The following is a 23,122-nucleotide window of genomic DNA, read 5'->3' on the forward strand; positions in this document are numbered from 1 at the left end:
AAGAAATACCAAAAAATCTTCTTGTTCAAAAACCCACTTAAAGGATTCTCACTCTAAATATCACCATTTATAAAACCCAAGTACTTAAAAGCAAGGAAGTGAAATAGTTAATGACATCATAAGTCTTACACTGCCCATGTCAACATTTCACTTTCTTCACAAAAATGCAGATTTTATCATAAAACAAACATGATTCTGATATAAAATACTGCTCTTTTCTCAGTAATAAACACCACAAAATCCTTCCTAAAACAAGTTTTATATTTAGATGGCACTACGATCAGCCATATATAAAAGTCCACATAAATACATATTTTTATCTTAGAATACATCAAAAATCATTTCATGTGTCAGAGTTAAAAGGCTGTTACATTTTTCATCACAATGTATTTCTTTATATCCAAGGTCTGGGCCATCCAGGTAAATAGATTATTACCAGGATGTGTAATCAATGGCTACCCCAGGACTACATAATTACCTCACAATTCGAAAATATTAGCATTTTGTTTCACTCTGAAAGCCCTTTTGGTATCCAAGGAACTCCTGCAGAATATTAACAAACTTGGGTGTTTGTTGTGATGGTGACACTGCTGTTAACGTAATGAAAATATATGTCCATAACCAGATTCCTTCTCTCTCCTCTACTCACAACAGCAAGCAGAATGCTTTGGGTGAGTCCCCATTAAACAGAAAAGGGATGGAACGTTGGAATCAGAAGATTCCACGGCAGTTGGAAAATAAAGAGAAATCAGAACACCCTCCCCCCGCACACACACACCCTCCCCCACCTTCCCGGTCACGGGATGAAGCGTTAACAGGAGCTGGGCAGAGCACAACAGCAATACAGCACCAGGGAAGCGATGGTGAACTGGAGAAAGGGAAGAAACTGACAGACTAGTGAAACAGAAAGAGCTGAGAAATCCACCCGGCAGGTAGGAATGACTCTGGCATCACCTGGAACTGGGGAAGGAGTTCAACTGTTGCCATCTTTTGTTACATAATTTTTTCCCTTTGAATCTCCAAGAAGTCTGCAAGGAAATAATTAGTCCTGAGAGGGATAAATGGGGTTCAGTGCGATAGCATTCAGGCATTTATATAAAGCACAGCAGTGACTCACTTGCAGCCACAGCTTCCAGAGCAGGGGACACATGGGTATCCAGCCTCATTGAGGAGCAAGTCTAAAGGTTAGCATACAGGAAGGACAGACAGCAGGATAAAGCATGCACTTAGCTAGGAATAGTAGTCAATGAAGGAAAGATAACGGTTATAGTACAGAGCAGGTAGAAAAATCTCACTCGACGTCTTCATATTAAGAATGGGTTAAACTCCATGCACACTGCAGATAATATAGAAGGATATAGAAGTTTGCATGCTACAAAGAGAAACCTGAAGAGTAACCTTGGTTTTGTCACCTACTATTAAAGCAGTGGTTCTCAAACTTTTGTACTGGTGACCCCTTTCACATAGGAAGCCTTTGAGTGTGACCTCCCCGCCGCCTTATAAATTAAAAACACTTTTTAATATATTTAATGCCATTGTAAATGCTGGAGGCAAAGCAGGGTTTGGGGTTGAGGCTGACAGCTTGCAACCTCCCATGTAATAGACTCACAACCCCCTGAGGGGTCCCAACCCCCAGTTTGAGAACCCCTGCATTAAAGCTATGTAGACCCAGGCACGTGGACATCTCATTAAATTGTATGGAGTTCCGATCCTAAGGAGAGCTTTGAGGGGCTGGTGCCTTTGCTTATGTACAGAGGGAGCATACAAAATATAGGAGAATACTCAATTTGTTAAAAATAAAGAGGAAATCAGATTTAGAGGCAGGATTTATGTTGTCCATTTATACTTTTTTCCTCCAGTGCAAAGAGGCTAATACCTAAAGGAAGCTCTTCAAGAGTAGGTAACAGAGCCATGATTATTATTATTTTTTAAACTGTAGACAGTGGCAATTAAGCTGTAGGAGCAGATTTAGACAGAAGTAAGGTAACTCATGTAGATCAAAAGGTTTTTAATCTCTGGTATTTGCAGCAATGGCAGCTGCGCTGTTAATGTCACAGATATTATCTCTTTCCCCCCCTACCCCCCCTTCTAGTTGCAAACTGCTTTGGTTTACATCCCTTTGATGGGAAAAGCGATGGCATACTGGCATCAGAAAGTTGGAATCTGAAGTTCCTATAGCAGTTGGGAATGGCAGCTAGAGAAGGACATATTGATTTAATGGCTGTACACATGCTGCAGACTTCACAAACATGCTCCTGGGGAGTTGTCAAGGCAGTGAGAGTGAGGTGAAGAAAGGAAAGGAAGAGAAGACACTAACAGAACCAGAGTAAAAGTAGCAGACAAAGAAAAAATGACTGAGAAATCACAAACAATGCAGACCCATCATACATTGTAATCAGGGTCTGGAAGGTCGGAATTGCTGCTTGACGATTTGTTCAGTTCTAAAAGTGATTTCCATTTCTACCATAGGTTTGTTTTTACTTCAAGGTGACAATCATTTAGTTTGGCAAAGGGTAAATGACCTTAAGGAAAATAGCATAGAAGAAATATTTACATAATGTGGTGAGAGGATTAGAAATGGCAGTCACAACAATTACAACAGGATACTATGGGTCATCCTAAGCAAGTTACATCTTGTGTGTTATGGCTTCCTTTCGGCATAATAAAACAAATTATATACATTTTCCATTAGTCTGATTTTCCTAAGTCCAGGCCAAAAGCACTAAATCTTTATGGATAGAAATTCTATGTTTAAAAAAAAATAAAAGTATAGCAGTATGAATAAACTACCGACCACCTGACCAGGATGGTGATTGTGAAATACTCAGGAAGATTAGAGAGGCTACAAAAACAGAAAACTCAGTAATAATGGGGGATTTCAACTATCCCCATATTGACTGAGCACATCACCTCAGGTTGGGAGACAGAGCTAAAATTTGTACACACCACTAATGACTGCTTCTTGGAGCAGCTAGTCTTGGAACTTACAAGGGGAAAGGCAATGTTTGATTTAGTCCTAAGTGGTGCACAGGATCTGAGCCCAAGAAGTGAATATAGCTGAACTGCTTTGTAATAGCAGCCATAATGTAATTAAATTCAGCATCCTTGCAGAGGGGAAAATACCAAAGAAATCCACCACAACAGCATTTAACTTCAAAAAGAGGAAATACACAAATATGAGAAAGCTAGTTAAACAGAGATTAGAAGGAAAGGTCAAGAATGAAATGCCTGCAAACTGCTCAAACTAAATGTATCCCCCTACCCTCCCCAGAAACAAACAAAACAAAAACAGTAACAGAAGCAAAAAGATGCCACCATGCCTAAATAACAGAGTAAAAGAGGCAGTTAGAAACAAAAAGACATCCTTTAAAAACTGGAAGTCAAATCATACTGAGGAAAACAGAAAGGGGCATAAACTCTGGCAAGTCAAGTGTAAAAGCATAATTATACAGGCCAAAGAATTTGAACAGCAACTAGCAAAAGACACAAAAACTAACAGCAAAATAGGAACATTAGAAGCTGGCAGCCTGCCAAACAATGGGGGGGTGGGGAGGGAGGGGGAGAAGAACACTGGATGACAAAGTGCTCAAGGAACTCTCAAGAAAGACAAGGCCATTGCAGAGAATGTAAATGAATTCTTTGCATTGGTCTTCCCTGCAGAGAATGAGGGAGATTCCCACACCTGAGCCATTCTTTTTAAATGACACATCTGAGGAACTGTCTCAGATTGAGGGGTCAATAGAGATGGTTTTGGAATGAATTGATAAACAGTAATAAGTCACCAGGACCAGATGGTATTCACCAAGAGTTCTGAAGGAACTCAAATAGTAAAACTACTAACTGCAGTATGTAAATCAGCCTCTGTACCAGATATCTGCAGATTAGCTAATGCAACACCGATATTTAAAAAGGCTCCGTAGGCAACCCTGGCAATTACAAGCTAGTAAACCCAACTTCATTAACTGGCAAATTGGTTGAAACTATAATTAAAAACAGAATTATCAGACACTTAGATGAACATGACATGTTGGGGAAGAGTCAACACTGTTTTAGTAAAGGGAATTCACACCTCACCATTCTACTAGAACCCTTTGAGGGTGTCAACAAATGTGGACAAGGATGATCCAGTGGATATTGTGTATTTGGACTTTCAGAAAGCCCTTGACAAGGTCCCTTACCTTGGGCTCTTAAGCAAAGTAAACAGTCATGGGATAAGAGGGAAGGTCCTCTCATGGATCAGTAAATGATTAAAAGATAGGAAAAAAAGGGTAGGAATAAACTGTCAGTTTTCACAGTGTAGAGAGGTAAATAGCAGGGGGGTCACAAAGGAACTGTAATGGGACCATCCTGTTCAACATATTCTTACTTTATCTGGGGAAAGGGGTGAAGACTGAGATGGCAAAGTTTGCAGACGATACAAAAATCACTCAAGATAGTTAAGTCCCAAGCTGACTAAGAAGAGTTAAGGAGTACTTGTGGCACCTTAGAGACTAACCAATTTATTTGAGCATAAGCTTTCGTGAGCTACAGCTCACTTCATCGGTTGCATCCGATGAAATGAGCTGTAGCTCACGAAAGCTTATGCTCAAATAAATTGGTTAGTCTCTAAGGTGCCACAAGTACTCCTTTTCTTTTTGCAAATACAGACTAACACGGCTGTTACTCTGAAACGTAAGAAGAGTTACAAAGGGATCTCAATAAACTGGGTGACTGGGCAACAAAATGGCATATGAAATTCAGTGTTGATAAATGCAAAGTAATAATAACCCCAACTACACATACAAAATTATGAGGTCTATGTTAGCGATTACCACTCAAAAAATGGAACTTGGAGTAATCATGGACAGTTCTTTAAAACATCTGCTCAATGTTAAACAACAGTCAAAAAAATTAACGTTAGGAACCACTGAGAAAGGGATAGATAATAAGATAGAAAATATCATAATGCCACTATATAAACCCATGGTACACCCAGACTTTGAATACGGCATGCAATTCTGATTGCTCCATATCAAAAAAGATATATTAAAATTGGAAAAAAAGGACAGAGAAAGGCAACAAAAATGATTAAAAGTATGGAATAGCTTCCATATGAGGAGAGGTTAAAAAGACTGGGATTGTTCATCTTAGAAAAAGAGATGACTAAGCAGGGATATGATAGAGGTCTATAAAATTATGAATAGTGTGGAGAAAGTGAATAGTGAAATTATGAAATGTGGAGAAAGTGTTGTTTACCCCTTCACTTAACACAAGAACCAGGGGGTCACTCAATAAAATTAATAGGCAACAGGTTTAAAATAAACAAAAGGGAGTACTTCTTCATGCAATGCATAGCCAACCTGTGGAACTCATTGCCACAGGATGTTGTGAAGTCCAAAAACATAACTGGGTTCAAAAAAGAATTAGTTAAGATGATGGATGACGGATCCATCAAAGACTATTAGCCAGGATGGTCAGGGACAACCTTGTGCTCTGGGTGTCCCTAAGTCTGAATGGTAGAAGCTGGGACTGGACAACAGGGGATGGATCACTTGATAATTGCCCTGGTCTGTTCATTCCCTCTGAAGCAATTGGCATCGGTTACTGTCGGGCTAGATGGACTATTGGTCTGACTCAGTGTGGCCATTCTTATGTTCTTAAATAAGAGCTCAGTCTTTTTCTCACTGAATACAATGACAAGACAGACTGATTTCTACAGGAGCAGACCTAAATATTAAATTTGATAAAAACTGTAAAACTATTTTCAGCTCAAGTGACACAAGTAGTAAGCAATACGGATTGATTGTAGGCGCATACCTTTCTTCAGTGCACTCCTGTTTCTCAGTCCCATCAATTTCTATTTCTATCAGCTCCTCTGCATCTCTTTTAGTCATGGCTAAAAAGTCTCAAAAACAGGCCTACAAAAGAAAAATTGTTAAAGTAGTTTCATGAATTATAGGGAAGCAAATTTGAGCATTATAGTTTCACATAAAAATAATTTGTTAACTCCATATACTTTTTACCAAAAATGTTTTCAGCTGCAAACTCTGTTCATAAAGCCAATTACACAGCTCTAAAATGCAAGTGTGATGCAGAAACCATGAAGTAGTTGACAATGCTTGTTCTGGCAAATGGAAGTAGTAAATTGATGGCTTTGTTTTTTTCTGGGAGAAGACAAATTCAGGAATTTAAACAGACATATAGGTGCCTAGATCATACATCCTGAGGTAGCTTTTGTTCTCTTCCTTTGGAGGCTTCTACATTTATTGGATGCTCTATGATGCTCTTGTCAGGTTTACCTTTCATTGGATGATAATATTTAAATTTCAAGTTGTTTTAAAAATACTTGAGAGATTTTGCTGTCCCATTTATATTACATACTGTCCTTTGAAGGAATCTGAAAGCTGTTGACTGCTATAAAACTTTTTCTAAAAATACAATGTATTAAATGTTATCTATTTCTGATTTTTTTAAAATTATATTGCCTCTTATAGGTGAAAGTATTCAGCATTAATCTACAAAACACCTAACAAACAGAAGATTTTCCATCTGAGGTCTCTTATTTCTCACCAAGTTCAACAATCAATGCATGTAGATGAAAATGCATCTGGTATGGTCACCTAATTTATGCAATGTGTTAGTGTCAAACTATTCTTTTGGGCGGTTTTTCTTATTTATCATTTTTCATCTTTCTCCAAAGTGAGGACAGCATTAGATTAACAGCCAAAGAAAATAAAACATCTTTATCTTTGCCTTAAATTACCTAGGAGCTGCAGAATTCAGAACCTGGCTTGTTAAGCAGCATTTCTTTTTGTGAGCACATCAAACCTGAATTCAACCTGCATAGATTATAATCCATTGGCTTCTTCATTTTAAGATTTTGTTTGACCTGTAAAACCCTACCTGGCCTGGGACCTAGCTATCCAAGAGACTTCTTCTGTCACTTTGATCCATTGCCACAGTTGTGGAAACCAGAGGCTCCTAAGCTACAGGATGCTCCCACCAATACAAGAGAGAGAAGGCTGCTAGCAGGGTGTTCTGTAACCGCTTAGTTAACCTCCAGGACACACTTTAAGACCTCTTTTTTCTCCACAGAACATAAAGATTTAAGGAGATGGGCATGGCTGGGTAGTGATAGGAGAATGACCAGTAATTCTGTTAGGGGTTATTACATTTGTTTTATGCTGCAGCCCGGTTATTATGATCTGTGGATAATTGCTGTAGTCTGTCTGTGTTAGTGCAGTGTACTTTAAGAAACTGTCAAGGTGCCCAAAGCTTGGCATTAGGTGCACTTGTTTATAATAAAAAAAAAATCAGAACAAATGGTGCTCAAATCATAACTAGAGCCTCTTAGTGCTATTAGAATATAAGTATTGAAATAACGATACAAATACAAAACAAGTAATTGTGAAACAGACTAGTGTGAATGTTTCTGTGCCTAATAACTGTGACTAGAGAACAAAGCAACCAATCGGTTCCCTCTACTATATCAGCAGTGAATCTCTAGCAGCACATTACCTTAAATATTTACATAGATTGGAAACAATGGATGTGAAAGGGGTACACTCAAACTGAAATCCAACTCAATCTTTGTGATCTTGCAATCACATTTTACTAAAAAGAAAAGGAGTACTCGTGGCACCTTAGAGACTAACAAATTTATTAGAGCATAAGCTTTCGTGTAGCTTATGCCCTAATAAATTTGTTAGTCTCTAAGGTGCCACGAGTACTCCTTTTCTTTTTACGGATACAGACAAACATGGCTGCTACTCTGAAACCTGTTATATTTTACTGTTCTTTAAAATGTTTTCCTTTCCCAGTACTGTAGTGCATGTCACACAAAAACAAGTGTGAATGGGGAAAGGTGACTACATAGCGTATACCAGTAAAATTGACTATAAAACAAAGTACTGGTTAATGCACACAGGAATGAAGCAAAACAGAAACCAAGAAACAACATTTTGCATTTGTTCCGTTACACTGATCTTATGACAGGTTTCAGAGTAACAGCCGTGTTAGTCTGTATTCGCAGAAAGAAAAGGAGTACTTGTGGCACCTTAGAGACTAACCAATTTATTTGAGCATAAGCTTTCGTGAGCTTTCGTGCATCCGATGAAGTGAGCTGTAGCTCATGAAAGCTTATGCTCAAATAAATTGGTTAGTCTCTAAGGTGCCACAAGTACTCCTTTTCTTTTTACTGATCTTATGATTCACTTGTAAGTGCAGTCAGCACAAAATATTTTAAGAGGATGTCCCAAAAAACAAATATCTTAATAAGTAGAAATATAAGGAGTCCGGTGGCATCTTAAAGTCTAACAGATTTATTTGGGCATAAGCTTTAGTGGGTAAAACCCACTTCTTCAGATGCATCTGAAGAAGTGGGTTTTAGCCACGGAACTTTATGCCCAAATAAATCCGTTAGTCTTTAAAGTACCACCGGACGCTTTGTTGTTTTTGTGGATACAGACTAACACGGCTACCCCGATAAGTAGAACTATGAGATTCAGCGTCCAAAGTGGACATATTTGCGTCTGTTGCGCCCAGAACAACAATAATCACGGGCAATCGCCACACTTCCCCCTTTATGACTGAACTGACACAGCGCCGGGCGGACTGGGGGATCCGAGCGCTCTGGGGCCGCGGGGGGGAGAGTCGCGGGACGCCTGGAACATGGTCATTCCCCGCCGGCGGGCACGGGCCTTTGATGTAGCTGGGAGGGCGCCAGCGAGAGCTCGGGATGGGGACTGGACAATGGACACCCGGGGAGCAGCGAGCCCGCCAGTCAGGCCCCGCAGCTGCGACAGCAGCTAGGCCTCCCACTGCCTGGAGGGGAAAGGGGGACAACGCGGGCGCGTTTCCCGGGCAATTGGCTGGGAGCATCAGGCAGGAGGCCGCCTCCCCCGGCACCTCACAGCCGCCATGTGACGGGACCGGGCCTCCGCAGCGGGCAACGCTGCGCCCAAGGGCTGCCCTTGCCCCCCCGGGACTGCACGGAGCCCGCGAGGGGTGGCTGCTCCCAGCCTTTCGCCCCGCCGCCTCCCTTCTTGTTGTTTGAACCCGAAACGGAAATGAGACTCGCTGCGCCGGGGAGAAACGGAAACAAAACACGAGCCGCAGCCAGGCCCGAGCCCCCCTCCCCCGGATACGGAGAGCGGCGCTTCCCGCCCCTCCCTCGGGCGCCCCGGGCCCCCCGGGCCCGCTCGCTGCACTCACCCGCCGCAGAAACTCCCGCCCCGACTGACTCCCCCGCTCCCCGCTTGCTAGCGGCCGCTCCGCAGGGTCCTGACGCCGCCTGCCGAGCGCAGCACTGAAGAGAGCGGAACGGGCTCCGGATTGGGCGGCGAGGCCTGTGCAGGGCCTGGGCGAGGAGGGAGCGCGAACACAACCCCCCCGCACAGATAAGAGCAAGGACTACAACTCCCGGCATCCCCCACGGCGCCATCTTCCACCCGCCAATCAGCGGGCGCGGGGGCGGGACTTCGCTGAGACTTAACGGCCGGGTTAATGCCCTAGGTTTCTCTGGCTCGGAAGTAGATCTGCTCATTTCTGGTGGTGAGTGGTTAAGGGCTGCTGCTGGCTCGGGATTGTTACTGGAGCGTTCCGGCGGGCGCGCGGCGGCTCCAGGTACTTGTTTAACGGGGGGCGCGCGCGGAGCGCCATCTTACCCGCGGGGGCGGGGCAGGGACGCGAGGAGCGCGGTCCCTACAGTTCTCAGCCTTCCGGGCGGGCTTCCCAGAGTGCCCCGCGCGCTGGGCTGGGTGCCGTGACCCCCCCAAGGTGACTGGAGCCGGAGCCCGGCGGAGGGACCCCGCCGCCGTCCCCTGTAACGCGCCGCGGCCGCCGCTGGGTCGCGGGGAGGGAGCGGGAGCCGCGGCGCACCCGTGCTGGGGGGGGGCTGCTCGGCGCCGGGTCTGGCTGCTCGGGGACGAAATTCCCTGCGGCCGGGCCACGGGCTCTCCTCGGCCTCCCGCAGGCCCCGGCCCTTCCCGGGGCTGGGCCACCCTGGGTCGCCCCGTCAGCGGCAGATCTCTCGCCCCGAGCGGGGCTGGCCCCGGCCTGATCGTCGCCTCCCCCCTGTTGGCGGCTCGGCTGCGTGGCGATGGGTTTTAACAGCTGGTTCGGGTGTAGACCGGCAGCGCCCCACAGGGAGCCCGGCTCCGTGCGGGGTTGGGGGTAGTTACCTGTTGGGCTAAGTACAAAACTCCTTCCTCAGTGCTTTACCGGCAAACTTTCTGCCTTTTAAATGTGAGCTAGTTGAGACCGTCATGGAAAATCTTTCCCTTTTATTACTAATTCACTTAAACACACAACCTGGCTTGTGGTCATAAGAGTATGTGATCCATGCAAATGTCAGTCAGTGTTGTCAGATTTTCTTAAAAGGGACATTGTTGGTTTAAAGATCACACATTTCTGACTTAGACTAGCACAGTATGTCTATGAAAACAAATAATGCTGATTTGCCAGCTTACTTTTCATCCCTGTTGTATTCTCTATTAAAACTATTTACTTTCTAATGAGCTTTATTTTTGTCTCTGAATTAGTATGTCCTGTGCCAAATCAGTACTTAGATGCAGGTATCTTTGCTAAGCACTACAAATAAAAATGTCCACTTACTTTTTTAGCGTTTTATTATACTTTTGAATTCAGACAGTTCATTTTAATGTGGAAGAAATATGAATCATAGGTAAAATGAGGATACATTCTATCAAAAATATATTTCATGGGCATAGCAAAATTGTCGCTCTTTCCTTTAAAAATGTTGGACTATTTCTTTCTCTTGGTGTTTCCCTGTATTTAGTACTGTTGATATTTTTAACTGATCTACATTTTTTTTTCTTTTTGCAAATGTAAAGTATAGAAAAAACTGCAAGAAACCCCTAACTTAATGCATTCTGTTTGTTTGTAGCTGAAACACTCTGCGAGTTCATCATGATTCTCCAACAGCTATTCAGGTTTTCCTCCATTTTCCGCTCTGCCATCTCAGTACACTTGCGTAGGAACATTGGCCTTTCTGCTATAGTGTTTAATAAGGCGAAGGAACTTGATCCAGTTCAGAAGCTTTTTATAGACAAGATCAGAGAATACAACATGAAGAGCCAGTAAGTTATTGGAATGCAATAAATGTAATTCAGTGTATTAAGTAAAAAAGTTTAATATGAAGTTTTTAGCAAACATTAATATGGGATCATTCCTCTTATAATTAGGCCTTTTAGGTCTGTAGTCTGAGTGCAGAGCCTGTTAGCTTCAGCATGGAAAGGCCCTAAGAACTGATCTAGTACAAATTCTAGTCAATGTTTTTTCCACTTCTGAAACCCAGAGGAAAGTGGGCTAGGAAATAATTCCGTATTTTGCAACTGCAGTCCCAGGTGTTAAAGGATGTATCTGTGATTCACTGAGGAATGTTACAAAAAAATAGGTTTTCATGAAATGTTAGAATTACATGAAGAAACGCAGTTTCCCCTTGAGTACTGACACTAGATACATAATTTGCAAGAAAAAATTATCTAGAACACCTCAATAAAAAGAAAGTTCACAGATTTAAGTCTTTACTAGTTCTTGTGTTTGTTATTACAGTTGACTTTGTCCATATTACTACTTTTATATAGCTGTATGTGAGGGTTAAGGATTATTGAACAGTAGCCATAAAACTTTGAGTTTTGGCTTAGTTATCCAAAATGTGAACAGATAATGTGGTCCTTTGCAAACATCGACTGCTTTTCCTTTTTTTTTTTACTGACCTGAAATAATTACATTTCTACTGTCCAAAAACAAAATGCAAGAATTGAATAAATTCACCTAAAAATAGTGGGCCACAAAATCGTATAATACAAAAATAAAATATTATATTTGAATATCAGCATTTTGAGAGAATCTCTGGGTTTTAAATGTCTCCAGTTACTCACCTCTCAAGAAACTCTTTTATTCATCTGTTACCTGTGGGAAGATTTTGCATTAACAAAAAATTATCTTAAACAACAAATTCCAATTTCATTAGACGTATTTAGCAAAATAAATCTGTTTAATGGTGTAGGAGATGCTCAGTATGTTTAAAGGAGGGCTGGTTGCGGGCAAAATAAAGAGCTAACTAACTGGTTAGAATCTCCCTGCCAATAGACTTTGGATTGTTTTTAGATTTAATAACATTTTCCTAGTCTGTGAACAAACCCATTCAATTTAATAAATGCTTATCAGTGTACTGATATTGCTACTTCCGTAGTAAGTTCTATAGCCGTGATTCCCAAACTTTTTGCTAAGGTGACCCACCAACTACTTCCAGCTTGGCTTGCCATCCAAGCCTCCTATCCAGCTCTCACTCTTTCAGCCCTGCCCCCATCTGCAGCCCCAGCTGGCCCCTTTCTCTCTGCAACTGGGCAAGGGCCAGGTTGCTGTCTACTCACTAGCTTCTGCGGCTGCTGTCTGGATCCTACTCTCACTTCACCTGGATTGCAGGCAGCAGCATGTGGAGTGGGATCTAGGCAGTGAGTGGACAGACAGCAGCCTGATAGTGATTGTAGTGTGGCCATGGGGAGAGAGGGGCTGATTGGGGGCCAGGGTTGGATGATTGGCAGGAAAGGTCATGATGCCTCCCATCCATCAAGGTTTGGGACCCACTATTTGGGAACTGGTGTTCTAAAGTTACAGTTTCATTTAAAACAGACTCTTGGTTCAAATGTGTCAAACTCTGCTTGAAGACCTTTTTATTGCAGAATTGTTTAGTGAAACATTAGGAGTGAAATGTGGTCCGAGCTGGAAGTAAGCATCCATTTCACAGATTAGACTTTTTCAGAATAAAGATGATCATGGAGATACAAGTGAAAGAACATTGCGACTACACTCCTATTGTTAGTCCCTCCCAGCCAAAATATAAGTGGAAAAAAATGTCCAAACCACCTGCTTTTTTTTTATTTCCCTATCTCCTCAAAGTTCCTCTTTGGTGATGATGGTGAAAAGAGGGGAATAAAAAAGACCATCTCTGTATCAAACTATCAGTTGTCTTAGCTTTGAAATGGAAAAAGGAAAATATCCTTTTAAAATGGAAATACTTCCCTATGGAGGATGAGTCATGCTGTAGGGGATTCTCTAGGGGTGGACTTAGAGAAATAACTAAAATGGGAAACTTTGGGGAGTGGGGGAGAATAATACGATGGAGGAAGTTGTTCTTGGAGCATTAAGAGAAACTGTCCACAGCTAATTTAGCTACGGTTTGCTGTAGAGCTCTTAAAGCTGCAGCTGGCACCAGATAAGTCTTGTATTAGGTAAATTTGTGTTCTTTTCATATTTGTCTACTAAAATTAAAACTTTGGTGTAGCTACTCTTATCGTCTGTGGGTAGTTTTTGATTCTTACTGGATTGAAGAGCTCTTTGCATTTGTACAATCTTTTTCTAATTATTCTATCTGGGAATACTCTTGTGGTTTTTAGACTGTCAGCTGGTCAGTGCAGCAACCATTTCCTCATGCCCTTTATTGTAGTGAGCACAGCATCTGCACTAAAGCAATAATTAAGGCCAGAATAAGGTTAATGGAATTCATTGATATGGTTTGTATTAAGACACTATCACTAAATTTCATAGTATTTTTCTCCTAATGGTTTTTACATATGGGTGGGAAATTATCAAGTTGTGTAACAGAAGGTATCAAATCTATATTGAAGCTGGTGGAGAAGTTTCAATATTTCCATGTTTAGATGTCTAAAACATGACTTGTTAGCTATGAAACACAGAACTTGTGGACAGAAAGTTTTAGAAATGTAATGCTCATGTGTGCAAATAGTCTTGTCAGGACTCAATTTTAAACAATAACTCAGTAAATGTCCATTGCAGCTGACGTACCAAAACAGACACAAAGATATAACCGTAACAGTCAGTGTGCCTGCAGGGATCTGGTGTCACTGACCCCACTGTCAAAGGTGCCCCCTGCAGCCTTGCTGTCAGTGCTACCCTAGCCCTACCCCTTCTTAATGCCCCACAACTGTAAAAATAAAAATAGTTAATTGAAAAAAAATCTTAAATAAAAATTTTCAAAATTAGGCCTAGCAGAATTCTATTGTTTTACTATCTACAAAGAACTATCCTTTTTAGAAAATACAAAGGAATGAGTGAATTTGTTTATTTGTGTAATCATTCTTTAGACTGGGATTTTCAAGGGTACTTAAGGGAGTTGGTCACCCAACTCTAGTTGAAAGTCACTGAAATTAGATTCCTAATACCTCTAAGCCCCTTTTAAAAGCTTAGAAAGTAGTTCAACTCCTTTTTAGCAGATCTTATTCTTGGTAAATATTATACAATGAATATTTTAATTGTGGGATTTTACTCCTATTTAAAATTATTTATAACCTGAGTTCATGTGTAATGACTAAACTACATATCATTAGTATGGTCGCTATACAGAAATCTTAAATCTGAGCAAGTTGGTATTACACTGGGGGAAAACATGGATTTTCAAACTGAGAAACTAGTTGTTGATTATAAGCATGTATTTGTAACATTACACCCATAATTGATGCTTCACTTTGGTATTAAATGTTTGGTGCTTTCCATTAAGTAGTCTGTAGGGCTGCTCTTGTGTGCAGTTTTGTAGATTAGGAAGTACATCCCTAATTGTGGCAATTTACCTGTATACTAGGCACTTCTTCACCTCGTTCTACTGGTATTACTGTTCTTGCTAAACGACTTGGTTTGAAGTTGATCTTCCCTTTCAGCAGATTAGCCTCAAAAATGATAATAGCAAGTTTCAAGGAAGTTTTGCCTAGGTACTTTAAAGGCTTAAGAACAGAATGATGCCTTGTTGCCAAGTCTCCATTCACAGCCACTTAAAAAAAGTGCAACTGGATAATTGGGTTGTAGAATTTACACTATTAAAGGAACACGGGCTAATATTTGTAGCAATATGCTTCTCATATTTCCATTTTAAACCCTCCTTTAGCTTTAGTTAAGCTAAAATGTCTGCTTTCAAATGCCAAAAGAGAAAAATGTACCCCTGGTACGCTCTACCTCTGAGTTTTTCAAAATATTTAAATTGCTTTACTTCTTTGGGGGTGTATAGCCATTTATCTTACTCTTTAGATTAGGCTCTTAAATGATAAAATTGCTGTGTAAAATGTTTAGAATCAAAATTTTCATTGGACGTTTTCTACATTTAGGAAAGCTGGCGGTCCAGCTGATGTAGGCCCTGAATACCAGAAAGACATGGCTGAAGAAATTGCCAAAATTCAGCGGTTGTATGGTGGGGGAGACCTGACCAAATTTCCAGACTTCAAATTTGAGGGTGAGTCTCCAGCCTCTGTTAATTTATTGTTGCATCACAAGTGTGAAAGTGAGAGGATGAATAGTGGAATATAGAGCCTTTTACCCCCAGGTCACTGGTCACAATCAGCCATGTGGTCCTGGGAGAGAGCAGGACTCTGTTCTTGGGGATGGTACAATTGCACAATGGGGATGTGCAATCTGGTTGGCACGTAGGAACTTTGTGGCAGCAGAGTATGCTTAGTGTCACGTAAGGCTCCTGCAACAGTTGTTCCTGCTGTTGAGGATGTACTTGACCAAGGCTCATTTCAGATCTCAGGAATGGAGAGAATGGCCAAGTGTTCAGATGGTGCCTGGCAGCAGGCACCCAATGTGGCACAGCATTGCTGTTTGCTAAGAGCTGTCATTTGATAATCTTGGGACTTGAGTGGTTTAGCACAGACATCTGCACATTAATCAGCTTCAGAGAATCATGGTTGTGAGGGTTCAGTCTGAAAATTCCACCAGAGAGGAACCAACAGCAGAGGTGTTGTAACTAGTGTCACACAACAGCTATTTTAAAGGATAAGGGTGAGTAGTGAAGTCACTGCCAAATCCACCAGAAGTATTTGCTGTCAACTGCCATTAGTTGATCATTCCCCTTCCTCCATGGACTCTACAGTGATCTAAGGGAGTAGGAAGATCAGAAGTCCCTACGTGAGGACTAGGTCCTCTGTGCCTGGAACTTCATTCTGCCAGTTGTTTGGCAGGCAAGTACTGCATGGGGTAGACCCAGATGCTTAGTTATTTCAGGAGTTCCCCTTAGTTACATGAGATACTGCTGTGAGAGTTGCTATTTTCTGAGCTCTCTCTTCCTCATACTGTCAAGTGAGTAACTTCCTTATCTGCGGACTAGTTTTCTTACTACTGTCAAAGTAATTTAAATGTCTTTAGCATAAAATATAGTCTCTTCCAGTTTTGAGTCATTTAGGATTAATTTTCCCTTGTAGAAAATTATAAATTATAATTTATAAATTATAATTGTAAATTATACTACATCATAATGTGGAGTCTCTTCCCCAGGAAAGAACTAATTTCTCATTCACCTAGTCTTTGTGTACTATTTGAAAGTCTCTTATCTTAACTTTACTGCTCATTATGATTTTTTACATGAGTCAGTGATAGGTAGCAACATTTTTGTCTTGTTGCTCGTAAAACTGGTAGTACCCCGTTAATGAACTAGTTGCAAGCTAGTTAGTAGGTAAGTTACTTTGGCTGTAGGTAAACATCAAATACATATAGAATAAGATACATGATAGCTAATTCTAAGGAAATATTGCATATTCATGAAGAAACTTTTTTAAAAAACTTGTGCTAAATGTCCCTTTGCTTCCCCTCCCTTTACGGCGTGTTTGCAAAATTTAGCTGCAGATCACTAAAAGTAGTAAATGGGGCCATGGTTTGTATTCTGCTAGAAGCTGAAGTTGATCTATGAGCAGTATTTAGAACTTGAGCATCTTAATATGAAACTAATGGCATTTTTTCTTCCTAGAGCCCAACTTTGAAGAGTCTCAAAAATGATGTGGTTGACATCTGCAGTCCAAGCACTGGTGTCCTCTTTCTCATGGAGTTGTTAAATAGGCCAGATGTTGTAATGTAATGTGGAGTTTCACTTTCAAATACTTGTTTGACTTCTGAACTCAATACTGTACAAGAACAACATGATTCTTGTGAACTGCCATATTCATAAAATTCACTCTTGGAGATCAAATATAAAGTGCTTAAGTCTTTTATCCAGTGTTTAAACACTATTTACTGAAATGACATTTCAGTATCCAAATAAAACCAAATGACCACTTAAGTGCAAAATACAGTTAATGATCGCTTTCCTGTTGAAAAGAACTATGCTTCCCTAGATTTTAATCACTTGTCATTGAAATCGTATAAAAATACAATAAAGCCTGCAAGTATGGCATTATTGTATGCATGTGATCATTCTATGCTACGTTATTGCAATAGTAACATTTTATTTAGACATATCCAGGAACTCAAACATTGTGGCTCATGCCACATATCCTCCAGTTGTGTCAGGCTCATGAGCTGAAATGGACTGACTTTTATAATCTTGGTGCACCAGTACATTCTTGCAGAGGCTATCTTGTTCTTTTAAATGGAAAAAGTTGTGGTTTTTGGGGAGAGTTAAGTACTAAAGTTTCTAATCTGTTCCTGAAGACCCCATCAAAATATGAAAAACTTATTCAAGTTCAGTCCTGTCTACCAGAAACACCAGTAGAAGTTTGAACTGCCAATCAATATTGCCCATTTTACTGCTGTTCAAAGTACAGGGAGAGAAATGATCACATTGAGCAACTTATCTGAATGGCATTTGATCCCAAGGAAGCAAGACAAACTTAAAGCCTAGTAGCCACATAATCACTGTTTGAGCATTTTGCAATCTGGGTAACTCTCATTTTGGTATCAGGTGCAGACCCATTACACTTTTTTCCCCAATTCAACCCTTGATAGGAACACAGGACTTACTGACTGCCTTTGCTATATCACAATAGTGTCAGGTCAAAGTGTAGAGTTTCATCTTTACCTGCCATTACTCCAAAATGCAGAGTACTGTACCTATCCTTTGCCCTCCTCTGTCATGATAGTTTCCTTTTTTTTTTTTTGCTTATGTCAGGGAAATGTTTCAGGGCAAATAAGACTTTCTATAGAAAGTTTCACTCACATGCCCAGGAAACTGCAAAATATTCTCACTTATAGTACTGTTAGCTAAGATTAAAAAGTATAATTGCTCCTTTAAGGGAATTTCAGTATTTGGTGTGAATTCTTTTAAGAAATCTTAGCTTACTCCTGCCCCTGTAGCCCACTGTTTTTAGCAGCTACATTTATCTAGGGAAAGTTCACAATATTCTGCTGCTCTTTGATCAATCCCTCTTGAGAATTATTGTATAATCGAAGTATTCATTTAAAACTTGTGGCTCGTTTTGTTAGACATGAACTAATCAAACCAATAATGTACAGACAGCCTGAATGATAGTTCACTAAATGAGCTGCTATTAATCTCCATGGGGTGAGAAATAGGACATATTAAATGTCAATGTCATTGCTGCTCAAAGTGAGCAATATCCAGTTTCTGCTTCTCCTAGAATCCCATACTGCTTATTTTGGTGCCGAAGAATCTAGCTCCTAAAATTTTCACACAGCTTCTCTTGAGGGGGGAAAAAAAGGGCATGTTGATCCAGATATCTGTAGTATATAAGGAGTAGAGACAGTGAAATAAGTTGGCTGTAATATTAAAGCAGTTCAGGGCCACAGGTAGCAGTTGTATTCATTTTCATCTTACTATCTCAAATAAAGCTGCTATGGCATTTTTGCACTGCCACACCAGCATTTGAAAGAGCACCGAGTATAAGTAACAAAACTAGATGCTGATTTATGACCAATTGAAGTCAGTGACAATCCAGCAAATGCTTATGGGCCATCCAGAATACAGATGCTTTCCTGCATAGAACTGTCAGGGTGAATGGAACTGACTGACTGTCTGCCTAGTTAAACTTTAAGTGCATGTTCCAGTTAAAGCATGCTTGGTCTAAAAAAAAAAAAAAATTCCCCTTCTAATTACTATGGCTGTCATTTTAGAGTTGAAATATGAGTGTAAAATTTTTGGAGCTAAAGGAACATGTAATTGAAGATAGTATCAGGCAGAATGTTCAACACCACCATGAGTACTATAGTCTGGCAACACATTAAACTAATGATAGTTGCAGACCACTGAAAGCAAGTTCACAGTAGACAGCACATCGGACATTATGGGTCATTTATTTGTAAAACTGAACTGTAACAGAAAAAAATCAAGGCACTAACACTGCATCAGTTTTGCTGCACTGTTTTCCATCACAGTGTAAATTTACACATACAATCTTTAGCACAAACTTTCACAGATCTTAAATATACTTCCTGGTAGGAAAAAAGCTACACACTTCAGCACTGGGACTTGAACATTTGATCTATAACAGTAGTTTTCAACCTGAGGTCTGTAAACTGTGTTTAAGATTTCTAAAGGAGTCCGCACCTCCATTTGAAATTTTTTAGGGATCAGCAAATAAAGAGATTGAAAAGCACTGATCTACAGCATAACACTGTTTGGAGATTCTCTCTGATAGCGAGGGTGAACCACACTTAGCATAACTCAAATTTATACTTGTACAGTATCAAAATAACTGTTCACTTGACTGCATGGTCTGACAGATTATTTGAAAGTCATAGCAGTAATAACTGAAAAACAGCAAAAGTTAGAGCTCCTCACATTGTCTTAGATGTAGACACTACAAAGCACTAGGCTAGAGTGGCCAAAAAACTTTTAACCCTAATCTGTAAAGATCATGAGCATGAATTCGCTTAGTAATGAGTCTTCTTCCTGTGTATATACATAAACAGGATGAGAAGAAACCTTCATACAAATTATTTATATTATCTACATACTACTATCCTTAAATTAGAGAAATAATGGTATTTTAACAATATGAACAGTTGTACAGTCCGTGTTTAGGTTTGTAACATCAGATCCTAGACGCTCCAGCAAACTTTCTGCTTTCAGTGTATGCCATCTCAAAACAAATCCAAATATTTGCAGAAGAGTTAAAATCCCTTTGATATTTTCTATAACAAGTAGTCAGTTTTTGTCCCTCAAAGAGGCTGAAATCTTCTAAATAACAAAGGACTTGGTGTGCTTGAAATCCTAAATGAGAAAAAGAAAAGGGTAAGGTGACAAGTTATAGTTCAAATGCTTTCAGCAGAACGTCCTACTTAGTATCCATTACACTTAAACATCTGTAGAACATCACTTGTGTCTCCAGATTGGCAAAAGAGAAGCAGCAAACACCAAGCCTACAGCAACAAAAAAGGCTATGAAGTCTTAGTAATGAGACCAAACTCCTTCCCATAGCAACAGAATATTAGGCAGATAAACCTCTTGCCTAAGTGTGAAGTCTGGCTCATCAGTGAGCATACCATTTCAGTTCCCTTTGATGAGTGAAGCCTACAAAACGCATTTGTACATGACATACCTACTACAGTTCAAAAGATGTCCCACTGGGATGAATTAAAGATCTAGTGGGAAAAGGTAAAACTGCTGTTTCTTTCCTTTTGAATACTCCAATGATAGCTGCTGATGATGTGCAATTATACTGCAGTTGATGAATGCACCCCACAACTAGAGCTTACCCATATTTCAGTGGAGAGACACAAACCAAGACATTTTTACCACCAAAAGGGGAAATCAAAAACCACTGCTTAAGTTCCTTGGTGTTCAGATTTAAGGACAGATGGTAGCTTTCATAGAGCACTTATGGTGGCCAGGTATAACCAATACTGACTGCCAACTGGTAGGCCCAAAGAGCAGCTGTTGCTATTTCATAGCTAGACCTGTAGGTGGAGCATCACTCACTGCATCAGTTTAACAGCAGAAGTTGCATTGGATCAACTAAATTTTTGGGGACCCCCTCTACTATGAGCTGGGAGAATTAAAATTAGCTGGTGATTTGGAGTTACCCCTGTTCTGGTCAGGCTTGTTGCCTTCTGATCCTAATCCTCTCCTATAGGAAGCTAGGGCCAGGCCCAAAGCCAGTACTACTCTACCACCTTGCAGCCTCCTCCAATGGCCCAGCTTCTTTGGTCCCCTCCTCAGGCCTAGGGAAGCAAACAGGAGGTACATAGCTCCATGTGCTGCTTCCAGCCAGAGATCCCAGCAGCTCAGGGAGGGGGCCACTGGAGCAAGGTTAAAGCAGAATATCCAGCCTCTTAGTGGGGTCACGTAGTGCTGCAAGGGGAGCAGCCGGTAACTCGGGCTGATGTCTGACACATCTACTCTAGTTTTGGCACTATTGTGGAGGCACATTGAAGGGAACATAGTAACTGTGACTTGGGTTTGGGTGAGGAAGGGAAGTAAATGAACAAAGTTGATGGAGTAGGAAAGAGCTGAGACTGGGTGAATAGAAGGATGACTGGCGTGTGAGACGGGATGGGTAAATCAGGCGTGTGACTGAGTTTGTGGGAGAATTTGAATAATGTAGGTGGTGGGGTGCTGTGATTGCCTGCCGTATGAGAAACAGTTGTGAAGTGAAAGAGGTAGAGCAGAGCAATGTAAATGTAGGTGTGAGGAGATAGGAACTGCTTCTGCGTGCATCTGTGGGGAAGGAAATTGCATATGCTGGTGTTTATAGTAAAGGTGGACTAGGAAGTGTTTGCAGGTGCTGTTAAGTTTTCTTGACATATGTTGCAAAGCTGAGCTAATATTACAGATCCAATGTTTCTCTAAGCAAATCTAGCCATTGGGTCTTCTCTAGTGCAGGGGATCTCACTCATTTGTAGTGTGCACCACATTGATTGTCTTGGGGACATCCCTCTCTCTGACACACACATATAGTTGTGTAACATTGTGTGTCTAACTAGAAATTGCTTTACATAGAAAGTGATTTTATTTTATTTTTTTAAATAAACTTTTATTTAGCAGGTAGATATAAGGAGAAGATAGAGCTGCCAGCACCCTGTGACTAGCCAGCTGTCAATAGACCAGCAGCAAGTGATCTGTGGAGCAGAGTTTGAGAACCTGTGCCCTAGTGCAGGGATTGGCAACCTTTGGCACATGGACCGCCAGGATAATCCCCCTGGTGGGTCGGGCTGGTTTGTTTACCTGCTGCGTCCGCAGGTTCAGCTAATCGCGCCTCCTACTGGCCGCGGTTCACCGCTCCAGGCAATGGGGGCTGTGGGAAGTGGTGTGGGCCGAGGGATGTGCTGGCCGCCTCTTCCCGCAGCCCCCATTGGCCTGGAGCGGTGAACCGTGGCTGGTGGGAACTGCGATCGGCTGAAATGCGGACGCAGCAGGTAAACAAACCGGCTCGGCCTGCCAGGGAGTTTACCTTAGTGGGCCACGTGCCAAAGGTTGCTGATCCTTGCACTAGTGGTTTTTCAGTTCCTCTTCACTCCACTTGATGGCTAATGCCAGTAGCTTTATAATATATTCACACAGTACATGTTTAGTGTAGAAAAATCAAGTTATTCTTGGCCACATGGCAGAATTCCTTACATGGCTACATCACCTGCTGGCAGGCACTGCACACAGTAAGGAGCTTTCTGCCTTACCTTCCAGTGCTGCCAGACATGGTGTGGGGGAGAAGAGAGGCAATGCTTTAGTTCCACCTTTCTGATTTATTCTCTCTGCTTAAGGTGGGGAGAAGGGATGGAAAAGGCCCCAAAGGGTCCCTTTCCCTTTCTTACCTCCCTGTAGCAAGAGGGAGAGAGTGTGAGAGTGGTGAAACTGTGCTCGTAGATCTCAAACTTGAGCTGTGGAAGTCGATTGTTCCACACACAGGAAAAAACAAAGGGATCATTGGTCAAAGGATGATTTTGTAATTTCTGGGATTATTCTACCACAGTACACATGTAAAATATTTCTACCACAGTACACATGTAAAATATTTCAGTATGATATAGTAAGATAAGGCAAGGGAAAGATAGTTCCAATTCACATTCTCTGTAGAACATTAGACTTGACGCCATGTGTTTAATTAAAGCTGTAATTTTCCCTCACTTAATCCAAGTGTTTTCTTAGAAGCAAAACCCTGAACTGTTCTTCAGCCAAAAAGAACCAAGACTAACCTCTGTTCTTTCAAATATAGGAAATGTATTAATCTTTATTCATTTCAGGGCCAATGAATTGGACAGTCACAGGAAATGGAAACTTAATTGGCTCATGATGAGCAGCTCCCACAAATGCCCTAGCTGATTGCTGAATACACTCACCTTTTCACTTGGGGTATATTTATAGTCAGAACTCTTCTTCCTGTTTGTGAAATAAACAAAGAAGGCAGATTGTGTATAAATAAGCTTCTCCGAGAACTGAAGTACAAGC

The 23,122-nt window shown here is 41.1% G+C and overlaps 3 protein-coding genes across 11 annotated transcripts in view; 1 reads left to right on the forward strand and 2 right to left on the reverse strand.

Moving 5' to 3' along the window:
* The window catches only part of GABPA (GA binding protein transcription factor subunit alpha), a 39,249-nt gene extending 30,003 nt beyond the window's left edge, over positions 1–9,246 (reverse strand). Inside the window, exons 1-2 of one of the 5 annotated variants that reach the window (XM_048868102.2) lie at positions 9,193–9,246; positions 5,797–5,897 (exon numbers count right to left, since the gene is read on the reverse strand). In XM_048868102.2, coding sequence (XP_048724059.1) covers positions 5,797–5,873 — 77 coding nt within the window. In that variant the 5' untranslated portion in view covers positions 5,874–5,897; positions 9,193–9,246. Of the gene's footprint in view, positions 1–5,796; positions 5,898–6,002; positions 6,481–6,742; positions 7,622–8,577; positions 9,056–9,192 lie in introns of those variants that run through there. The other 4 variants (XM_048868108.2, XM_075133334.1, XM_048868117.2 and 1 more) reach the window with 4 other exon arrangements.
* Positions 9,247–9,396: 150 nt separating this feature from the next.
* ATP5PF (ATP synthase peripheral stalk subunit F6) lies at positions 9,397–16,978 on the forward strand. 4 transcript variants are annotated; one of them, XM_048868204.2, is made up of 4 exons: positions 9,397–9,531; positions 10,886–11,078; positions 15,120–15,244; positions 16,754–16,978. In XM_048868204.2, the coding sequence occupies exons 2-4, from the start codon at positions 10,909–10,911 to the stop codon at positions 16,780–16,782; spliced, it is 324 nt and encodes a 107-aa protein (XP_048724161.1). In that variant the 5' UTR covers positions 9,397–9,531; positions 10,886–10,908; the 3' UTR covers positions 16,783–16,978. The 4 variants fall into 4 exon arrangements, with proteins under 4 accessions (XP_048724161.1, XP_048724183.1, XP_048724178.1 ...); XM_048868226.2 differs by having other exon boundaries at positions 9,460–9,603; XM_048868221.2 differs by lacking the exon at positions 9,397–9,531 and adding an exon at positions 9,612–9,756.
* A 2,035-nt stretch (positions 16,979–19,013) lies between these two features.
* The window catches only part of JAM2 (junctional adhesion molecule 2), a 60,895-nt gene continuing 56,786 nt past the window's right edge, over positions 19,014–23,122 (reverse strand). For both annotated transcript variants that reach the window (XM_048868181.2, XM_048868190.2), the window contains exons 9-10: positions 23,014–23,053; positions 19,014–19,951 (exon numbers count right to left, since the gene is read on the reverse strand). In XM_048868181.2, the coding sequence (XP_048724138.1) occupies positions 19,919–19,951; positions 23,014–23,053 (73 nt within the window). In that variant the 3' untranslated portion in view covers positions 19,014–19,918. The remainder of the gene's footprint in view (positions 19,952–23,013; positions 23,054–23,122) is intronic.

This window comes from Caretta caretta, chromosome 1 (assembly GCF_965140235.1).
Source record: "Caretta caretta isolate rCarCar2 chromosome 1, rCarCar1.hap1, whole genome shotgun sequence".
Lineage (NCBI taxonomy): Eukaryota > Metazoa > Chordata > Testudines > Cheloniidae > Caretta > Caretta caretta.